This window comes from Lepisosteus oculatus, chromosome 14 (assembly GCF_040954835.1).
Source record: "Lepisosteus oculatus isolate fLepOcu1 chromosome 14, fLepOcu1.hap2, whole genome shotgun sequence".
Taxonomy (NCBI): domain Eukaryota; kingdom Metazoa; phylum Chordata; class Actinopteri; order Semionotiformes; family Lepisosteidae; genus Lepisosteus; species Lepisosteus oculatus.
Genome location: NC_090709.1, coordinates 49223338 through 49242051, shown reverse-complemented (window position 1 = coordinate 49242051; position 18714 = coordinate 49223338). Strand labels below are relative to the sequence as shown.

Here is an 18714-nt window from a genome sequence, read left to right as displayed (position 1 = left end):
TGACACAGGTCTTTTATAGAACCGTTTTGATTTCCTCTACTTTGTCCCTGTGACGTCATTGTCCTGCTCACAGCCGAGCCCAACACACGTCTGGTTTCTGTCGCTGGGCGCTCACCCTGCAGTCCATGCGGGTCCTGATACCTCAGTACAATGACGGGGACACTAAACTGTAATCAGGTGCCGTCCTTCAGCTGAGACGTAAAACCGAGGTCCTGAATCTCTGTGCTCATTCAGGAGAATGGTGGTGGTGGAGGGGAGTCCCCATTACCTGTAAAGCGCATTGAGTGGAGTATCCAGAACAGCGCTATATAAGTGTAAGCAATAATGATGATGATGATAATTATTATTATTATAATGTAAAATGCAATAAAAAAATCAAACTTTGATTCAAAATAGATTAATGTAAAAACTGATAAAGCTAATGCTTTTTTCAGGGCTATATCAACTTTTTTTTAAAAAAGCGAAGTCTGTCGCGATTGTGAGAGTTAGAGAATGTGTTCCAGCGGGTGCCTTCATATCATGAGCGTCAGTCTCGCCCGTAGCTGCGAGAAGGTTAAAAGCGCACAAGTGATCTGTAGACGATGTTCGGGGAAGAAATAATTCTGTTTTCAGCAAAGGGAGTGAGAATGAGCTCAGCCCGGCTCCCAGCAGAATCCATTCTGGTTTGGTTACTGTTAGACTGTGCATCTGAGGCTCTTTGGATCGCAACGTAAAAAAAACAATTGCTCACATCGTGTGACTTCCACGACAGGAAGGAAAGATGTCACTTTAAAAAATCAGAACTGAAGATTTGGATCCTGGGCCTCAACTTAAAAATAAACAGAGTTTAACGACAGGAAATTGATTCCAGTTGTCAGATCACGTATACGCATACCTTAGCTTTGTGCAACAACCTGAAACTTTCAGGTACCATAAATAATATTATTGCTAAACATATGCCATTCTAATCTGCAATCTGCATTCTAAAAATGCATTAAGTCCTGTTCTACACTTGCATGCTTTGGAAGCGCTGGCCTACCTGTATCAAAATATCAGATTGTGTTTCTGCAACATTTCGTGCATAGTACGCCATTTTATCTAAAACAGTCACAACAAGGGCTTTACATGCAGTCTGGGGTATTTTCCCCTTTTATATTTTTGCCACTTTATATCGAACCTGTTATACTCCCAGAAGTGCACAGTAGCTTGTACTTAATAAAAATGTACAATTCACCGCTGGTATAAACAGATGTGTGCCGTGTTTGCCTTTGTAAGCATTTGTTTAAAAAATAAGTTCACAATACGATAAAAACACAGAAAGCACAAACTTTATAATACAACGATACAAAATCAATACCAAATCATTATGCCAATGAAGTAACTATCCTTTGAAAACAGAGAACACCTTTATATCTACAAAAAACTTGACATTTGTATGTATTTTTGAATTACAAAGCAGACAGTCTAGTCCCTTAATTCAAAGATCAGATCTTGGCCAAAACAAGACAATCAGACGTGGGCTGAATTCGGAACAGGAGCCTTTGCTTAGTCGATTATTGAGCTTTTGATCAATGTCTGAATAAAACGTTTTTAACTCTTTGATTAAATTACACAAAAAGCACCCTCCTTCGAGCCGGAATCAAACCAGCAACCTAAGGATTCCCTGTTGACTCCACTACAGTCCTCCGCTCTACCAACTGAGCTATCAAAGGGATGCTGTGGCATTGCTTTCAGGCACATACTGCCCAATGAAGTAAAATGTGAAATGGGTGATTTAAATCCCACTTCGACATCAAGTTTCCAACTCGTTTCCTTAGTCTCATTTACCTTGAATTTAAGCCACGAACCAGGATTCTACTGTATAAACTTCCAGGGATATTACAAAATGTTTGATGGGGCATCAATCATTCCAGGCGGAAATTGATTCCTTTTTTGTCTCGAGGGATCATATTAAACATTTCATTAGTATCGAGAGGAGGATCACCAGTAGACACAAAACAAACAGTTTCTTTCTGTCTTTATTAGAAAGTAGCGTTTGTGCTACATTAATAATATTTTCAAATAAATAAAGAAGTTGTAAATTTTAAAAATTTATATTTGAATCGAAATGTGGTTTTGAGTTAAATATTAGCGTGTTCATGTAATTAGTTTGTGTTTGTCATTAATATATATATATATTGCCATGTTACTAGAATTTGTAACTGAAGTTTACTAGTTGTGTTTTTTATAATGATTAGACATTTGAATACAATATTGTATATAATGTATAATTTGAACTACATATTGTTAAGGTGTGAATAATTGTATATTTTAAGAATACATTTCTAAAACAAATCATTGGCTTTATTTACTAGTTTCTACACCTATAAAAATCTTTCTTTGATGTATAATAGACATCAAAGAAAGATGTCTATTATACATCAAAGATGAGCAGTGTGTGTCGTGTTCACAGCTGATAACTAGAAGATGTCTGGAAGAGGCAAATGCGGAAAGGGACCCGGGAAAGGAGGCGCTAAGCGTCACCATAAGGTTCTCCGTGACAACATCCAGGGAATCACCAAGCCCGCAATCCGCCGCCTGGCTCGCTGTGGGGGAGTGAAGCGGATCTCCGGGCTGAACTACGAGGAGACCCACGGGGTGCTGAAGGTGTTCCTGGAGAACGTCATCCGCGACGCCGTCACCTACACCGAGCATGCCAAGAGGAAGACCGTCACCGCCATGGACGTGGTGTACGCGCTGAAGCGCCAGGGCCGCACCCTGTACGGCTTCGGAGGCTAAACAGGAGAGGAGCTTCACTACCGGACCCTGACGTATAAACCCAAGTGACCCAGTGACATTTGTCACTGCTGAGGTTGCTTTATGGGTCTATTTTCTATACTGTGCTGATCAATTGGAAATCAAATTGCAAAAAAGACCCGTTCCCACACCTAAGGTCAAATATTAGGAATCAAAACTGCTCGAGTGTATGGAAGCACACAGCTTTATCAAGATTTCCAAGTGCAAGATCTTTTTATTCATAAAAGACCCTATTTATGTTGTATGAGAAATATTAATATTAATACAGAATCTTTTTTCACCAAATAAATGGGCTTCCTGACTTCTGAAAGCCTTCTAGACAAATACTAAAAGAGCAAAAATTCCAGTTGGTAAATGAAATGAAAACACATTCCCTACCAAACCTTGAGTACAGGCCATTCAGGATGATAATACAAAACCATTTATAATTCAACAAATAAAACCTGTCAACTGGTAATCACCACTTATCATAAAAAAATAAGTAGCAATACACAGTAGGGGACTCTTGGGTGCAAGTTAAATCCATGCAAGAAGGGGGTTTAGTGTTGTATTTCCAAATCAGATATGCAAATGAGAGATCTGGCCCAGCCAATCTCAAAGCTCCCTTGGTCTGGAATGGAGCTGCTCCCCTCTTCTAGTTATTCACACTGGAGTTAGGTTACATATTAGCACATTTCATCTAACAGTTGCTGCAGAAACAAAAACGTAAACAAATGACCTGGACTGTGACCACACCTATTAGAATGTAGTTCAACAGATAACTTGTAAACCATGTCATAAGATTTTTTTTGTTCTACAAAATATACTTTATTCCGCAAAAAAAACATCTCAAAAGGAACATCTCACACATATTAGCACTCCATGTAATAAAAAACAACGGCGTAACGGAGATTGATTGTCCGTTATCAATCTTTGCAAGGGGGGGAGGATTTGCGCAATTAAGAGAGTCCCTCCAAACCTACCACTCGCTATTGTCCTTTAATCCCTGTATAGGGCCCAAAGTCCTTTCCAGCGCTCCCTCGCCGTGGGGAAGCCCCATTTGGCGACTAGGCGCTTCGTCCTCCTCCTGAGGTCCGATGGGCTCCCGCAGCGCCCGACAGAGGTTGCAGTAGAAGATGCAGTCGAGTTTCAGGGGGAAATGTGGGACATCTCGACCCCCTTCCTCGACCAGCTGACACATCCGGTTTCTCGTGATGTACTCGTACTTGCCGCCCCAGACAAAGCCGAAGATCATCCCTTGCAGCGCTCGTCTGAGTCTGGCCGGCAGCGGGTACACCACCGCCAGGTAAACCAAAGCCGGCAGGATGTCTGCTTTCAACACCATCACTTTCCCTGTGTAGGACAGCTACCGCGTTTTCCACAGACCCAGCTTCGCGTTCACCTTGGCGATCCTCTCGGTCCAGTTGTTGGTCTCGTTGTCCTGGCTCTGGAAGGAAACCCCCAGTATTTTGAGGGGCTCCGTGCAGAGCTCGAGACCCTCCGGCGCCGTCGTCCTGTGCTTCCAGGGCACGAAGAACTTCAGTTTGCTCTTTCGGCGGTTGAGCTTCGACCCCGAGGCTCTGGAGTATTGCTCCATGACCTGCAGGGCCCTCCTCAACCCCCTGTCCGACCTCAGGAACAGCGTCATGTCGTCGGCGAACTGGGAGATCTTCAGGGTTTCCCCCGCGCCTCCAGGTATCTCCAGGCCGTCGATGACAGGGTCCCGTCTCACCGTCTCTGCTAAGGGCTCTTGAAGAGCAGGTAGATGATGCCCTCCCTCATGGTGTCTCCCCCGGCGGAAGATCTCCTGCGCCACTTCCACCAGATCTGCCGCCAGGGTGTCCCAGAAGCAGGTGTAGAGTTCCTTTGGGAGTCCGTCCGGCCCCGGCACCTTGCCATTCTCCATGGACAAGAGCGCCGCCTTCAGCTCCTCGGCCGCGATCGGACCCTCCAAGTCCTCCCTCACCTCCTCCGGTACTCGTGCCTTCAGCTCCTCCAGAAAAGCATCGCCTGCCTCCACCTCCGTCTGCTTTTCTGAAAAGAGCTCCGTGTAGAAAGCGGTGGCCGCTTCTACCTTGTCGCTCTCGTCCAGCACTTCCTCTCCATCTCCTCGTCTCAGGCCGTGGATCACCCTCTTTTTCTGGGCTCCTCGGACCTGATTGAGTTTGCGGAGCCTCTCCTTCAGGTCCCGTGCCCGGGCTGAATTGAAGGCTCCTCCCCCGTTAGCCGAGCTGTACTCCTCCTCGAGTTGCCTCTGGAGTCGTGCAGCTTCCTTCCTTTCCCTGGCCGCCTTCCGTCTGCAGTACATCTGCGCCAGGGTTCGGGTCCTGTCCTTCACCGACTCCCACCATTCCACCATGGAGCTGTAGCCGTTTCTCAGATCGACCCAGCTTGCGTAGTCTTTACGGAACAGTGCCTTGAAGTCGTCTTCCTCCAGTATCTCCCGGTTCAGCTTCCAGTACCCACGACTGAATGCCGGCAGGTTGGTGTTAGCCATCACCGTCAAGCGCTCGTGGCTGGAATACCACTCCGGGGACACCGTCGCCGACTCCAGGGAGCAGGTCGTGTGCAGAAAGATGTAGTCCAGGCGGCTGCACACTCCCCGGGAGTTTTTCCATGTCGTTCTGGCGTCGTTAGGGCGGCACCGTCTGAAACCGTCTACCAGGGAGAACTGCTTGAGTAGCGACTCCAGCTCTGCCGAGCTAGCATCGCTCCCCTTCTCCCGGTCGACGTTGAAGTCCCCGCCAAGCACCACCTGTCTGTTGGTGGTGCAGCAGCTGGCCAGGTCAGCAAACACTTCCTTCCGGATAGAGGGTTCCGTCGGAGCATAGACGTTAATTGCTCTCAACTTCTGCCCCCTCCAGTCGATGTCTGCGACCAGGATCCGGCCCTGCACCACCGAGAAGGAGGAAACCAGCGTCATTTCTGGGTTTCCGAGGAGGATTCCCACTCCGGAAGAGTGGACCCCTCCTACGCTCCAGCATGATTCTCCCTTCGTCCATTCCCTGGAGAATGTCAGCTTGTCGCTTTCATCCTTCAGGTGGACCTCCTGTAAGAAACAAACTGAGAAAGACTTTGAGGCCAGATCATGAAAGACTCCCCGTCTTTTCACCGGGTCTCTTAGCCCTCTCACGTTAGTTGTTAGAAAGGTAAGTTTCACAATCATGATTAAACAAGTGAAAGTTGAACCTCCTCTCTTTGTGCTTACAGTGGAAAACTTGGGAGTCTACATCTGGGCACTGTTTAGCCTAGATGTAACTCCTCTCGTTCGGGTCCTGGGGGAAATATGCTGGGCTCCCTCCAGGTCTCGCTGGGGACTGAAATGTAAACATGCTGGACAGGTCCAGCCCTACCATCAGTCCCGGCTCCAGGGCGGCTTCAAAGTAATCCTCGTCTTCCTCGAGGATACTCTCCGCCACCGCTTCGGGAAGGCTTTTTTCTTCCCTTTCTCCAGGAGTTTCGGGGACCTCCAGTTGCTCCTGGGCCTTGGGGTAGGGGGGCCCCAAATCCTTTTTCATTACCTTCCTGAGAGGGATCCTGCAGTTGGTGGCCGGAGATCTCTACTGCCTGCAAGACAACAAGGCAGAGAGATACATGGAGGCCTACATGGCCACGGTCGCCTCATATGAAAAGGCAACGAAAATGATCAGAGGTAAGCACCCCCGTTTCTCTGATTTCAGGCCGGAGCCTATGAGGAAGACAAACCAGAGGACCATCACAGTCCTCACATACAACCCCTACGTACCAATGGAACTGGTAACAGCGTACCTAGAGAGGTATGTAACTGTGGTGGGCAAACCGACGGAGATCAGGGACAGTTGCGGCGTCTGGTACGGCAAACGCCAGTACCGAGTCCTCCTGAAAGAGGACCTAGAGGGCGTCGACGGTTTCCAGCACCCCCCGGCCCGCTTCAACATCGGAGCCGACAGGGGGTACCTTTACTACCCCAGGATGCCGGATTTCTGCAAGAAGTGCAGACAGTCCGGCCACTGTAACAAAGAGGGGCACCTGGCAAAAAACTGCCAGGCAGCCATAAAGTGCGACGGATGCGGCGCCGAGGGACACCTCCTTCACCAATGCAAGGTAAGCAAACCTTCGTTTGCGCAGGTGGTGGAAGCCGGCCGGCAGAAACCGGTCTCAAGGGAGAGAGGTGAGAACAAAGAACCCACACCTCCCCCGCAGAGAACCGAAACTGCCGAGGCCACACCCCCAGCCGCACCAGTGCCACAAGATGGCCGCCAGGACGACGGACAAAATGGCTGACCGGAGGAAGGGCCCTAATAACTCCCAGCAAGAAGGGAAAGAGAAAGCGGGAGAAGAGATGCAGGGTCGATCCACCTTCCGAAGGACAAAAGAAAAGAGTGGTAAGGGAGAACTTTCTTCCCTATGAGACTATTGCTTTGTCTCAGAGAGAGTGAAAGTTGTTGGGGTCACTCTTCAGCCTGTCTTCTTCTCAGATCATCAGGCTTTAGGGTGTAGAGTGGAACTCCAAGGCAGGACTGTCTTTGGCCCAGGCCTCTGGAAACTCAACACAAAGCTGCTAGAGAACGAGGGGGTAGTATCCCGCTACAAGGAGAAACTATCACAGTGGCTGTCCTTGCAGTGTCTGTACGGGTCAGTAGGGGAGTGGTGGGAGGAGGTGAAGGTGAGGACAAAGGCCTTTTTCATGGCTGAGGGAAGGAAGGCTGCTGCCAGACGGAGAGGAGTGCTAGCCAGGAAACAGAGGCAGCTGCAGCGTCTCTACACGATGCTGCACAGTGGCTTCAATGTGCTTGAGGATATCACCCTTTTAAAAAAGGACATCCGGAGCATAGTCGAAGAAAGTAGTCGAGGGAGGCTGTTAAGAAGCAGAGGTCAGTTCTTGGAAGAAAATGAGAAGTGTACTCGCTTCTTTTTCAGGAAAGTGGTAGGCTCCAAGTCTGTCATGGAAAGTGTAGTTGATGAGGAGGGAAGAGAGAGTACAGAGCTGAGTGCTATCCTCTCCTGCATCGAGGCCTTCTTGTCACGGACGTCCAAAGGGACTAACCGTGGGGAGCAGGAGTGCGGAAAAAGACCCATATGCGTAGCGGCGAGACGGGAAAAAGGCCCGGGCTCATTAGTGCAAAGAGTTCAGGAATGCCGTATAGAAACCTATGCCCTCAGGGAGCGGACGTGGGGCGCCCTGGTGCTAGGCGGGTCTCAGGACATCCGAACGTCAATGCTGAGCGAGGACAGAGTGCAAGACCCGGAAATATATAGCCCAAGGGAAAGAGAGGGACAGGAAGGACAGCAGACCAGAAACTAGGGACAGGACAGAGAAGCTCTACAGGGGTAAAGGATGAAGAAATTCATTTTTTTACCTCAAAGCTAGAAAACGTTTTGAGTGTAGAAGATAGGGAAGTACTTGAGGGGGATTTGACAGTAGAAGAGCTGAGAGGCTATGGAGAGCTTACAGAAGGGGAAAACAACGGGTGCTGACAGGCTCCCTAAAGGGGCGTCTGCTTTTACTACTTGCACGAATGAAGGCAAAAAAAAGTCAATCGATGTGAACGAACGGCGCTTTACAGAAGAGTACTGCCTGACTGGATCGTTGATGAACGAGAGAGGCCACTCCGACCTCTTCTCGTTTTTTCTTCAATTACTTACTAAGGATCTTCTTCACATTCACCCATGCAGGGGAAGCCATTTACACCAAAGCAAACGCAGGAAAGTGCAATTCAAGCAGAGACCAAGAGGGACTTGTTTACACCAAGAGTGGTCGGAGAATGGAACAATGCACCCAGCCCAGTTGCTGGAGCCGATTCTTGATGAGATCTTGGGCTCACTAAGAGGCCCCCGCTGGATGCTAATCTTTCTGTTGTTCTTGCAGGTCCTGCGCTGCTTTTGAGCCGACAGAGCTCGTCCTGGTCTGTCGGCACAGCCCAATTGCAAATGATCGGCTCCGCGTACAGAAGGAACGTGCGTTTGGTACAAGAGTGCACGAAGGCACCGGAAATACATTGGGAACAAATGACCGGTCGCTCAAGACCTCTGTGAAGTACAGGAGCGTGCAAAACGAGGCTGTTTCCGCCCGGTCTCGAACCGGGGACCTTTCGCGTGTTAGGCGAACGTGATAGCCACTACACTACGGAAACCTGCAGGGATCGCTGCTGGTGTCTCGCTTGTGTTTCGGGCTGAGAAAGGGACGCGTCACTTTAGGAAGGGGGCGCTGGAGAGAGGAACAAAGGGCGCGATGAAACAAAATGCCGAAACCCGGGATCGAACCAGGGACCTTTAGATCTTCAGTCTAACGCTCTCCCAACTGAGCTATTTCGGCGGTGCGCAAAGCCCACAGCCACCTGCTCCAGCCTTCCTGTGTTGTGGCATGAGCGCACCAAGAGTAGCGGGAGAGTGTTGCAGGAACGTCACTCAGAAGGAAAGCCACCCAGCTGCGCCCTCTGAGCTCTGTCCAGCGCATCTTCCTCGCATGGACTCCTGCCTGCGACGGGCAGGAAACAATCAGCAAGAACAGAACGACACCCCATGGGTGTCTCATGACCGCACCTTAGGTTGTGACACGTGCAGGTGTGAGGGGTTGCCGGGCTACTTTGGAGCAGAGCTTGGGCGGAGGGGGGGCGGGAAAGCAGACAAAGAGGTGACACCTCAAGGTCTGCACGATCACAGCTCTCCGCCGCCCCAGGCTTCCGCTCGATAAGCTACTGGACACACCCGCCCCTCCTCACACAGACCGTGGAAAAGCCCCCGAGTGGGAGGGCTCTCTCTTCCTCCCAGGAGCTCTTGGACACGACGCACAGACAGGGCGCGGGGAGCCGCCGCCTGCAAACACGGCTCCAGGCAGGACTCCACTCCGCAGGAGCCGCAGAGCAGAGGAGATGAGGGCAGCTTAGCTCCTGTGCAGAGACCTGAGCTGTTGTTGCTGTGGATGCTGTCTTTTCTGCACTCGGGGTAGGAGTGAATGTTGAGTTGCCCTTAGAAATGAAGCAGAGCACTTCAATGGCACGGGTGTGTGCGCCCTGGTGATTCTGGGAGACAGATCGAACCTGGGCTAAAAGAGAGGGGGCTTAGCCCTCTTCCATTTGCTAGTTCAAAGTTGTACAACCCATTTGTATCTGCTAGGCGGCACAGTCGTCGTGCACAAAGAACGCTTTGAAAAGCGTCAAAGGCAAGTCATTCCGAGTTGGTCGTTTGTGTTTTCCGTTCAGACGCGAAATGCTGAAATAATCTCTCGGCTCCTCGGTTGTCATTTCTGCTCTGTAAAGGGATCACAGCACGCGCCGGCTTCCAGCACGCTGGGTCGGGACACGATGCCGGGGGTCGGAGAGAGCGATGTCTTCCTCGTTAGTATAGGACCTGTCACCTGTCCCCACCTGTCACGCGGGAGACTGGGGTACATCAGGACGCGCATTGAAGTGAAAGCAGGATGCGCTGTGACATGCACTGTGCAGATCCCGCCACACAGCGCTAGGCGAATCCCCAATCCCCTTTTGTGCCTGGCGACAAAAGATGTCTGTTTCCGCCCGGTTTCGAACCGGGGACCTTTCGCGTGTGAGGCGAACGTGATAACCACTACACTACGGAAACGGTGGTAAGATGTGCCCAGCGGCCCAGCGTTGAGCTTTGCCAATGCGATTCAGCTGCTTCCAGTGCCTTTATTGGAGTGCGCTGATGGACCGTGCTCTCTCTCCAGAGACCAGCACGCCTGTCATGGACGGAGCAGGAAAGGCGGCGCCACATTCTACAGCCCTCTTCACGCAATCGACGAAATCGGGCTACTGAAGTGGAGAAAATCGCCTCTCCAGAAAGTGCAAATATCATCTTGGAGACTATAAATCCTATTGCCGAAGGTCAGCCCTGTCTACCAGAGTAACCCTCCCACAGCGATGATCAGCTCGTCTCACACGCGAGAAGTTTCGGTTGGAAACAAGCGCCCCCTCTTCTCGCACGTTTTGCACGTTCGAGTAGTTTTAATGCGGCTCTTTCGTACACGGTGCTGATCTTTTGGAAAGCAGGAGGCAAAACCGAGTCAAACCCGGGCCGCCTGGGTGAAAACCAGGAACCCTAACCGCTAGACCATATGGCAACGAGCAGCCATGCTGTTCCCGGCATCATGCAAGCAAACTACATACAGATGCAGCCATTCAAAGTGTGCGGTACAGACACATACCGCAGGTAAGATGACACGGGGTACCGCGGTGCGTGATTGGTTGACCGACAGGGGCACTCGTGATCAGTTGGTCTGTCGTAGAAAGACTTACTGTAAACGTCTTTACTGTGCCCATTGTAGATATTGAATTTTACCACTGAAGGGAAATCTTAGTAGCTGAGCATAAAAAGAATAGGAGCATATTGTAACGCGTGTGAAGGCCATAAACGATATTAATTTTGGAACGTAAACATACAGTAAATAGCTGGTCTCGGTACTAAAAAAATACACACCAGTATTCCATTTCTCCCTAAACATTGTAAGCTTCGAAGTCTTTAACTAACGTGATACCGGAGTCAACAAGCATACTTTTAGAATTTGATTAAAAGGGAATATAATATGGAATCGCGTATCTCAAAAATTTAATAACGGTATGATTATATCCGTGTACTGCGGCAGGGCTGTGTAGGGCTGTTTCGCCTGCCTGTTCATGTGAGCTGTCTTGTAGCCTACTGGTCTAGGTGCATGACTGTCAACTAGCAGGTTGTGTGTTCAAATCCAGCTGGTGCTGGACTTTTCATTTTTATTTATTTATTTTTTAATCGCGTAACATAAACATATTACCGTATGCAAACTGTACTGTATACAGTATGTATATGTATATTTAATGTCTTAACTGTGCCCGTTTAATTGAATTTAAAAAAATTATTTAAAACACGAACATTAAGCTGTTTACATCTTCCGCCTGAGAACAGTCACCCGTTGCTACCCAACGCAGAATGGTGATTGGCTGACACCATCTGACACCCCTCTGATTGGAGAAAAAAGACGTGCTGGTTTGCTATACATACTGTACCAGGAAGAGGATTTCTTTCTATTCAAAACGTGTATTTTAAAAGTTTAAGAAGTAAAAACCTTACAGCGTACACAGATTTCTAAACTGATCAGGATCGTTATCTTTGTCTTATGCATAATAATGTTCACCGCTCTGTCCAGCAAATTAATAATAAACTTTATTTTATATAGCGTTTTAAACGAATAAGTAATTAGATTGCTCATAAACCTAATCACTTGCTTTTTCTTTTTATTTAGGCTCTGATTTCAACTATAGATCGTATTATTAATAACCATAATAACAACCAACCAACAAAAACAACCATATAAACATAATACCAACCAAAAACATAGATAACAACCACAATACAAAATCAAATAATCAAACCATTTTACTCTCGCAAAGTCCTCATATTATCATAATCCCGCCCCTTATGCAAACCTTTCTCCCATCCCAGTTTATCCTGTTTATCATAAACAAAATCCACCTCAATTTTCAACATAAAGCATTACACAAAATCAATACCTCAACACTCTATACTCAACAACGATAATTCACAAACAACCAGAACATGTACCTCCACATTCCTAAATATACCTCATTTCCATAGCCCCACCCCTTATGCAAAACCAACATCCCTCCCCTGTTCTCTCTCTCCGCTGGCGTTTGTAATCATTTTTATTTTTAAATAAATTTTAGCAAAGTCATGTATTTTTTAAATCTTAAGATTTCTATATTTATGTCTTTATTTAGTGGTTTCATTATTGACAAAGGCTTAACTTTCTTGGAAAAATGTCTTTTATGTAAACCATGTTTGCTATTAATTCATTTAGGGCTAGAATATGTTCATTGTCTTCCAATGAAAGAATGGTTCCTTTTGCCGTAGTCGGGTTGACATTAGAAGCTTGCCACGCCCGGACTGTTACACCAAAGCATTAGCATGTTAAAGCGATTTCATTGAGGAGCCTAGCTTTCTTAACTAGTAAGTAATGTACTTTTGGAGGGGGGAGGTGTCTTTCGCTGGAAAACTTGCCCCCTTCTACTTTGAAAATACCTGTGAAACCGGTTTAATTTGTCACAGCCAGCACTCCCGCAGAGAGGGGGGTTGTACTTGTTAATGTCTTAGCCGGAACACATAATTATATATCATTTTGTATTTCTATAAAAAAATCGTTTGCCCAGCCTAACACTATTGTTGTTATTGTTTTTATCCTGTAAAGCGCTTTGAGCAGCACAGCTTTCTCACCAGTTAGATTACTTTTTGATACCATCCTTACACAAAGCAGAAACTTCTTGTATTTTCCGATGACATACAAGTGGAAAGATTACAGATTTTAATCGTCTTTTTTCTGAACCAGGGAAAATCTGATCATGTTTCTCTATAACAATAATAAAAAACTTTATTTTACATATCACCTTTAAAAGTGGCATCTCAAAGATGGAAACCACAGATTACAAAGTAAATACCCAGACAAACGCAAACGCGTTTTTAATAAAATGCTTTTATTCATTCAGCAGAGAGAGCGTAAAACCTGGGCATAACAGCTGTTCCTTTTTCTGATCACCCGCTCTCTGGATACACGTCTCACCTGTCCTGTTCTTTGTTTTCCTAATTTGCTGATTATGCCTTCTGCGATCCACTCCTGCCCTCACACCCAAAGAAGACTATTTTAAATTGATTTGCGCGGTCCATTGTGCAATTAACACTTGTATGTGCTGTCCTTAAGGTGATATCACATAAAGGTGATATGTAAAATAATGTTTTTTTATTGTTATAGAGAAACATGATCAGATTTTCCCCGTATCAGAAAAAAAGATCTAAAGTATACTAATTTGTCACTAGTATACTTTTAATACAGTCTTTGCTGTGCTCTTGAGGATCCTTGTAATATTTCGAGCTCTGGATGAATGATAAGTGTAGCAGTTTAAATAATTTTCGTAGTTAGATATTATGAAACGCTCTGTTAAAAGCAAGGGAGTTTTTATGTCCATTACAGTAAAAGAAAATGCCTGACAAAGCAGGGCTTGGACAGATTCCAAGTGCATTTTTGCAATTTACGTTGCATTGTGCTGCTGTAATACAGTTTAAAATAATTAAAAGTCTAAACAGTATCAGCTTTATTTATGGGTTGCAATTAAAAAAAAGTCAAAAACCGCACTCAAAATGCAATTTAGAGCTTTCTGGCAAGAGGAGACACCCAAATTAATAATGTAACATGCCACTGCCTGAACAAGGTTATACTGCTATTTCCTTAGATACGCGATTAAAAAATAATTTTTATTAAATTTTTAATAAAATGTTTTTGTTCACTCATAATCTGACAATTTCAGGAAGACTAAGGAAGGACTAAGGGAATTGTCATCTGTTGTGAAAGGTCTGTGAGCTCTGTGACTTTGAGACCACTTGTTATCCCAGGTTGTTTGAATTGCCACAATTCAAATAGAGAAAAAAGAGCTGACTGACAAGATTTAAGATGTGGCTGTCAATGTTGGATTAAAAAAAACACATTGCCCGACGTTAGTTGCATTGCTTGAAAAATAATTTTATTTCGAGAGACTGGATAAGTAATTCAAGTGTTTTTTTTTTAACTTCCTGAAAAACAAATAATAATTTAACTTTATCTGCAAATGTTTTATGATATGTCGCTGTTGTGAATGTCTGTGGAGTGTATCTTATTTGCCTGTCTGTCCTGGCTGTGCTCTCTCGCTTGCTCGCCCTCCCCTTCTCTCTCTCTCTCAATTCAAGGTGCTTTATTAGCATGACAGATTGGTACAATCAGTGTTGGGTATTTACTTTGCTTTGAGATGCCACTTTTAAAGGTGATATATAAAATCAAGGCTTTAACTTGCTTTAACTCCGCAAGTCTGAGTTCTCGTGTCTGTCCTATCCGAACCCGAAAGTATTACAATATGTATCTTTATAGCAGGTGGTGTACAACTTTTTAGTATAGATTACACTTTTCTAAAATGTATTTTAAAAAAAAAACGATTACAATCTAATCTTTCCATGTTTGATCCCAGGATCCCAAGAAAAATAAATCTAAACGGGGAGAATGCTATGCTGAAAGTTTATTAAGATACTTAGAAGACAAAGATATCAATTTATGTTGCATTTGTCTGATTGTGAATCAAAAAACACATATATTTAAACCTGCGTTTGCGATTTAAATCAAAACGCGATTTAAATCAATATAAATGTTTATATTGTAACACATAGGTGACTATTCATTGTTATTAAAATGACTTAAATTCGATCATGTTGTGATATTTAGAAATATAAATTTGTTTGGTGCGAGTAAGGTTTTATTTAATCTCTGACCCAGGGAAATGTTTAATTTTTTCAAAGAAATGTTTGTTGAAAAAAAAGTCATGACTCCAGCAGGATTCAAACACACAGCATGTGAGGTAGGAGTCAGGAGCCTAACCCACAGTGCCACCAGCAAGGTCACATGCAGAGTGCTGAAAAAGCACTACAGAAACATTATCAACAGACAATGTACAGCATGTACTATTCTTGTGTTGCGGTACATGAATATAATTATATCGTTATTAATTTCTTTAGATACGCAATTCCATATTATATTCCCTTTTAATCAAATTCTAAAAGTATGCTTGTTGACTCCAGTATCACATTAGTTAAAGACTTCGAAGCTTAAAATGTTAAGGGAGAAATGGAATACTGGTGTGTATTTTTTATTTAAAGTACAGAGACCAGCCATATACTGTATGTTTATGTTCCAAAATTAATATCGTTTATGGCCTTCACACGCGTTACAGTATGCTCCTATTCTTTTTATGCTCAGGTACTAAGATTTCCCTTCAGTGGTAAAATTCCATATGAATATTCAATGCTAAAATGGGCACAGTAAAGACATTTACTGTAAATCTTTCTACGACCGACCAACGGACTACGAGTGCCCCTGTCGGTCAACCAATCACGTACCGCGGTATTTTGCGTCATCGCGCGTCACAATGCGCGACGCCGTAGCCAATTACCTCCGGTATGTGTCTGTACTGCGCACTTTGAATGGCTGCATCTGTACCTTCCAATCACTGATGTCGCTCTCCCTAAACCTTAACGTGATGTTTTGCAGATGTGCAGTGTGCCTTTACTCCTGTATTAAAAACGACCTCTGTTGTCGGGCGGAGTTGAAGGAGAACTAACTGCACAGAAAAAGTATGTAACGATAAAATGTTTCTACACTTCAGAATGTCCCTTTAAATCCCTGCTCACACACGTCGGTGTGGGGAGCGGGCAGGTAGAGAGCTTTTCCAGAAACTCATGATGTTTCTCATGGGGTGTGTAGGGAAAACCGGTTCAGGGACGCCAAATATGTAATCATAGTGGCTCTCTGAAGGCACCAGTTCTGTAGGGTTTGGGCATTTTACTGAGACAATTATTAATTGTAGCAGTAAATCACAAAGTTGATTCTTTTGATGGCTTTAGAGTCCAACCATGCGACATAACTCAAACAACACACACACACAGGTACTAATACACGAGGATACATTTATTAATACATAGAATATGCCTATAAACCTAACAGATCTTATCGAGAGGGTTATCAGAATACAAAAGGTATATATTCAATCAGTTACAAAGTGTTACACATCAAGAGGAAATACGTTCAGTATATCATTCATTAAGACCGTTTCGTAAAGTGAACTTGGTTACAACTTCTACATTAGATACTCAAACAAGTACATAACTCTTAGGAATTAAATTGATATCAACTGGTTTGGATAACAATTGAATTCTCGAGCTGTAATGCATTGAAGTTGAATACTCATCCAATTTCTGGGGATTCAGATCTCCTGCGGGCACAAAGAAACAGTTGCAGGCTGTGCTGTCCAATCCGCGCTCTCTGGCTCGGTGCCAGGCTGTGCTGTGCGGCTTGCGACGGTGCGCTGCTGATGCTCACTGTCCGGCTAGTTAGTGTTGGCTTTAACTAGCAAAGTTTGTGCACAGGAGAAAAGATGACTGTGGGTCCCAGCAAGTCAGGAAGAGGACCGGTTCGTTCCCGATGAAGAGCTAGTTCTGAATAGTGATTCAGCTGTCCACAGTTCCGACCTGTTCACGAGGCCTGCTGCTGGTTACTCTCTGGCAACCTCCACTCTAGACTCTTAGAACAAAGGAAAGTTCTGGCACTCGGACACACTGGCCGTTCCGTGGTTGTCCGGGCTGAGTCTCAGGATGGTCAGGAGGCGCGCTGCGAGAATGTCCTGCCCTTGGGAGCCTTCTGGTCCTGGGCCGTCCTGCCCTTTAGAATCTTACTGAATCTTGTTGAATCTCCCTTTCTGAATCTGAATCTCCCAGGCTCTCTGTGTTGCCTGTTTTTACCTGGAGGAACTTCAGCTCATTGATTGGCTGAAAGTTCCATGGGCATCAGAGTCCCACGTGGGTTACTCGGCCCTACCAGTCCCTGATTGGTTGATCAAGGTGAGATATGAGTCACTTAGTCCTGACACTTAGGAATCCAATCCAGATGTCCAACTCGCACTCCCTAGACAGATAGGCACCAATGGATGACCATTGATCATGATAGCCAGGCTTAGCTAAGTGCATCCCCCTTTGGGAGCTGTCCTTATCAAAAGAAAACATCTTGCATGAATGGTTTCTCTGTGGCTGCACCACAGAGATGAACAGAGAAATGGGACCTCATTTGGGAAGCTCAGAAACACTTAATTCTGCCTTATTATTAAGCCTCGCCGCTACAGGTGTTACCTGCAGTAGTATCTCTCTCCACGCCTTTGGAAAGAAAAGAGTGGCTCCAGTGCAGGGTAAGGTCAGAACAGCTGGTCTGATTGTCTTAGAAAACAAGAAATTAAAATCAACAGGGAAATTGAACAATACAGAAATCAGAGCAGTATACAATAGGAAGCAAGCAAACAAAATGCTCAGCAAAATCGTAGTTGAGTAAATTGGTGTAAAAAAAATATTTGTAAGCAAAGGAGAGCCCGTGCTGCGTGTGAAACACATCAATAGTTCAGCATTTCTGAAACGTTTAATTGAATTGACAAAGAAATCCTCTCCTTAAACTTCAAAAAAGGATTATCTGTGGAGCCAGCATTTTTTTCATTTTGTTTTTCTTAAGCCATTCAGAGGTGGACTTGCTGGTGTGTTTTGAACTTGAACTTGAACTTTATTGCCATATGTAACCGGTACTGGTACAATGGAATTCTTACTTACAGAAAGTCTCTCGATTGTAAAACAAGTGTAAAAAACAAGACAAAGTGCAAACAGTGCATCAAGACAATGTACAAACAAACAATAGACAATGTGCAAGTAAACATGTAGACAGTTTGAATGTAAACAATACAGACGTGTAAACAATGACTGGAGATGTGCAATAGATAAGAAATCATAAAGAGGTAGATGGTGATGGTGTAGGTGTGGTCCGAGGGGGATGGCTAAATTTGTTCGCCAGTCTCACTGCTTGTGGATAGAAGCTATTGAAGAATCTAGTGTTAAGTGTCCGTATGCTCTTATATCTCTTGCCTGAGGGCAGTGGGGTGAAGAGCTCATGCCCGGGATGGTGACTGTCCTCTGTGATGGCCAGAATTCTACCACGGCAGCGGTCCTCATAGAGCTGTTTAATCTCGTTGAGACCGCAGCCGATGATCTTCTGGGCCATATTGACCATTCTCTGTAGTGCCTTTCTTTCTCGCGAAGAGGTGTTACCATACCACACAGTGATCCCGTTGGTGAGGATGCTCTCGATGGTGCAGCAATAGAAGTTCACCAACACATGTATTGGCATCCCCCATCACTTGAGGCACCTCAAGAAATAAAGGCGCTGCTGAGCCTTCTTCATGATAGAGTCAGTGTTCACAGTCCAGGTTAGATCTTTAGAGATGTGAATTCCCAAAAACCTAAAGCTGGTGACTGTTTCCACTTCCGTTCCATCAATACTGAGTGGGCTGTGAGTGTATGGCCTGTGTCTCCGAAAGTCCACTATTAGCTCTTTCGTTTTCTTTATGTTCAAGTCCAGGTTATTGCTAT

The 18714-nt window shown here is 45.4% G+C and overlaps 1 protein-coding gene and 5 non-coding genes across 6 annotated transcripts; 1 reads left to right on the top strand and 5 right to left on the bottom strand.

Moving 5' to 3' along the window:
* Positions 1 to 1603: 1603 nt before the first annotated feature.
* trnay-gua (transfer RNA tyrosine (anticodon GUA)) lies at positions 1604 to 1691 on the bottom strand. Its single transcript is given in 2 exon segments — positions 1604 to 1639; positions 1655 to 1691. It is a non-coding gene; the product is annotated as a tRNA-Tyr (tRNA).
* Positions 1692 to 2445: 754 nt separating this feature from the next.
* LOC138242710 (histone H4-like) lies at positions 2446 to 2757 on the top strand. Its single transcript, XM_069198268.1, has one exon. The coding sequence runs from the start codon at positions 2446 to 2448 to the stop codon at positions 2755 to 2757; it is 312 nt and encodes a 103-aa protein (XP_069054369.1).
* Positions 2758 to 3063: 306 nt separating this feature from the next.
* Positions 3064 to 3121, bottom strand: LOC138243848 (U7 small nuclear RNA). The gene has a single exon (XR_011192466.1). It is a non-coding gene; the product is annotated as a U7 small nuclear RNA (small nuclear RNA).
* Positions 3122 to 8794: 5673 nt separating this feature from the next.
* Positions 8795 to 8867, bottom strand: trnav-aac (transfer RNA valine (anticodon AAC)). Its single transcript has one exon. It is a non-coding gene; the product is annotated as a tRNA-Val (tRNA).
* A 109-nt stretch (positions 8868 to 8976) lies between these two features.
* On the bottom strand, positions 8977 to 9049 carry trnaf-gaa (transfer RNA phenylalanine (anticodon GAA)). The gene has a single exon. It is a non-coding gene; the product is annotated as a tRNA-Phe (tRNA).
* Positions 9050 to 10241: 1192 nt separating this feature from the next.
* On the bottom strand, positions 10242 to 10314 carry trnav-cac (transfer RNA valine (anticodon CAC)). The gene has a single exon. It is a non-coding gene; the product is annotated as a tRNA-Val (tRNA).
* Positions 10315 to 18714: the final 8400 nt, after the last annotated feature.

Bases quoted from the DNA above. Each gene is read 5' to 3' on its own strand.
- LOC138242710 (XM_069198268.1), top strand. From the start codon at position 2,446: ATGTCTGGAAGAGGCAAATGCGGAAAGGGACCCGGGAAAGGAGGCGCT.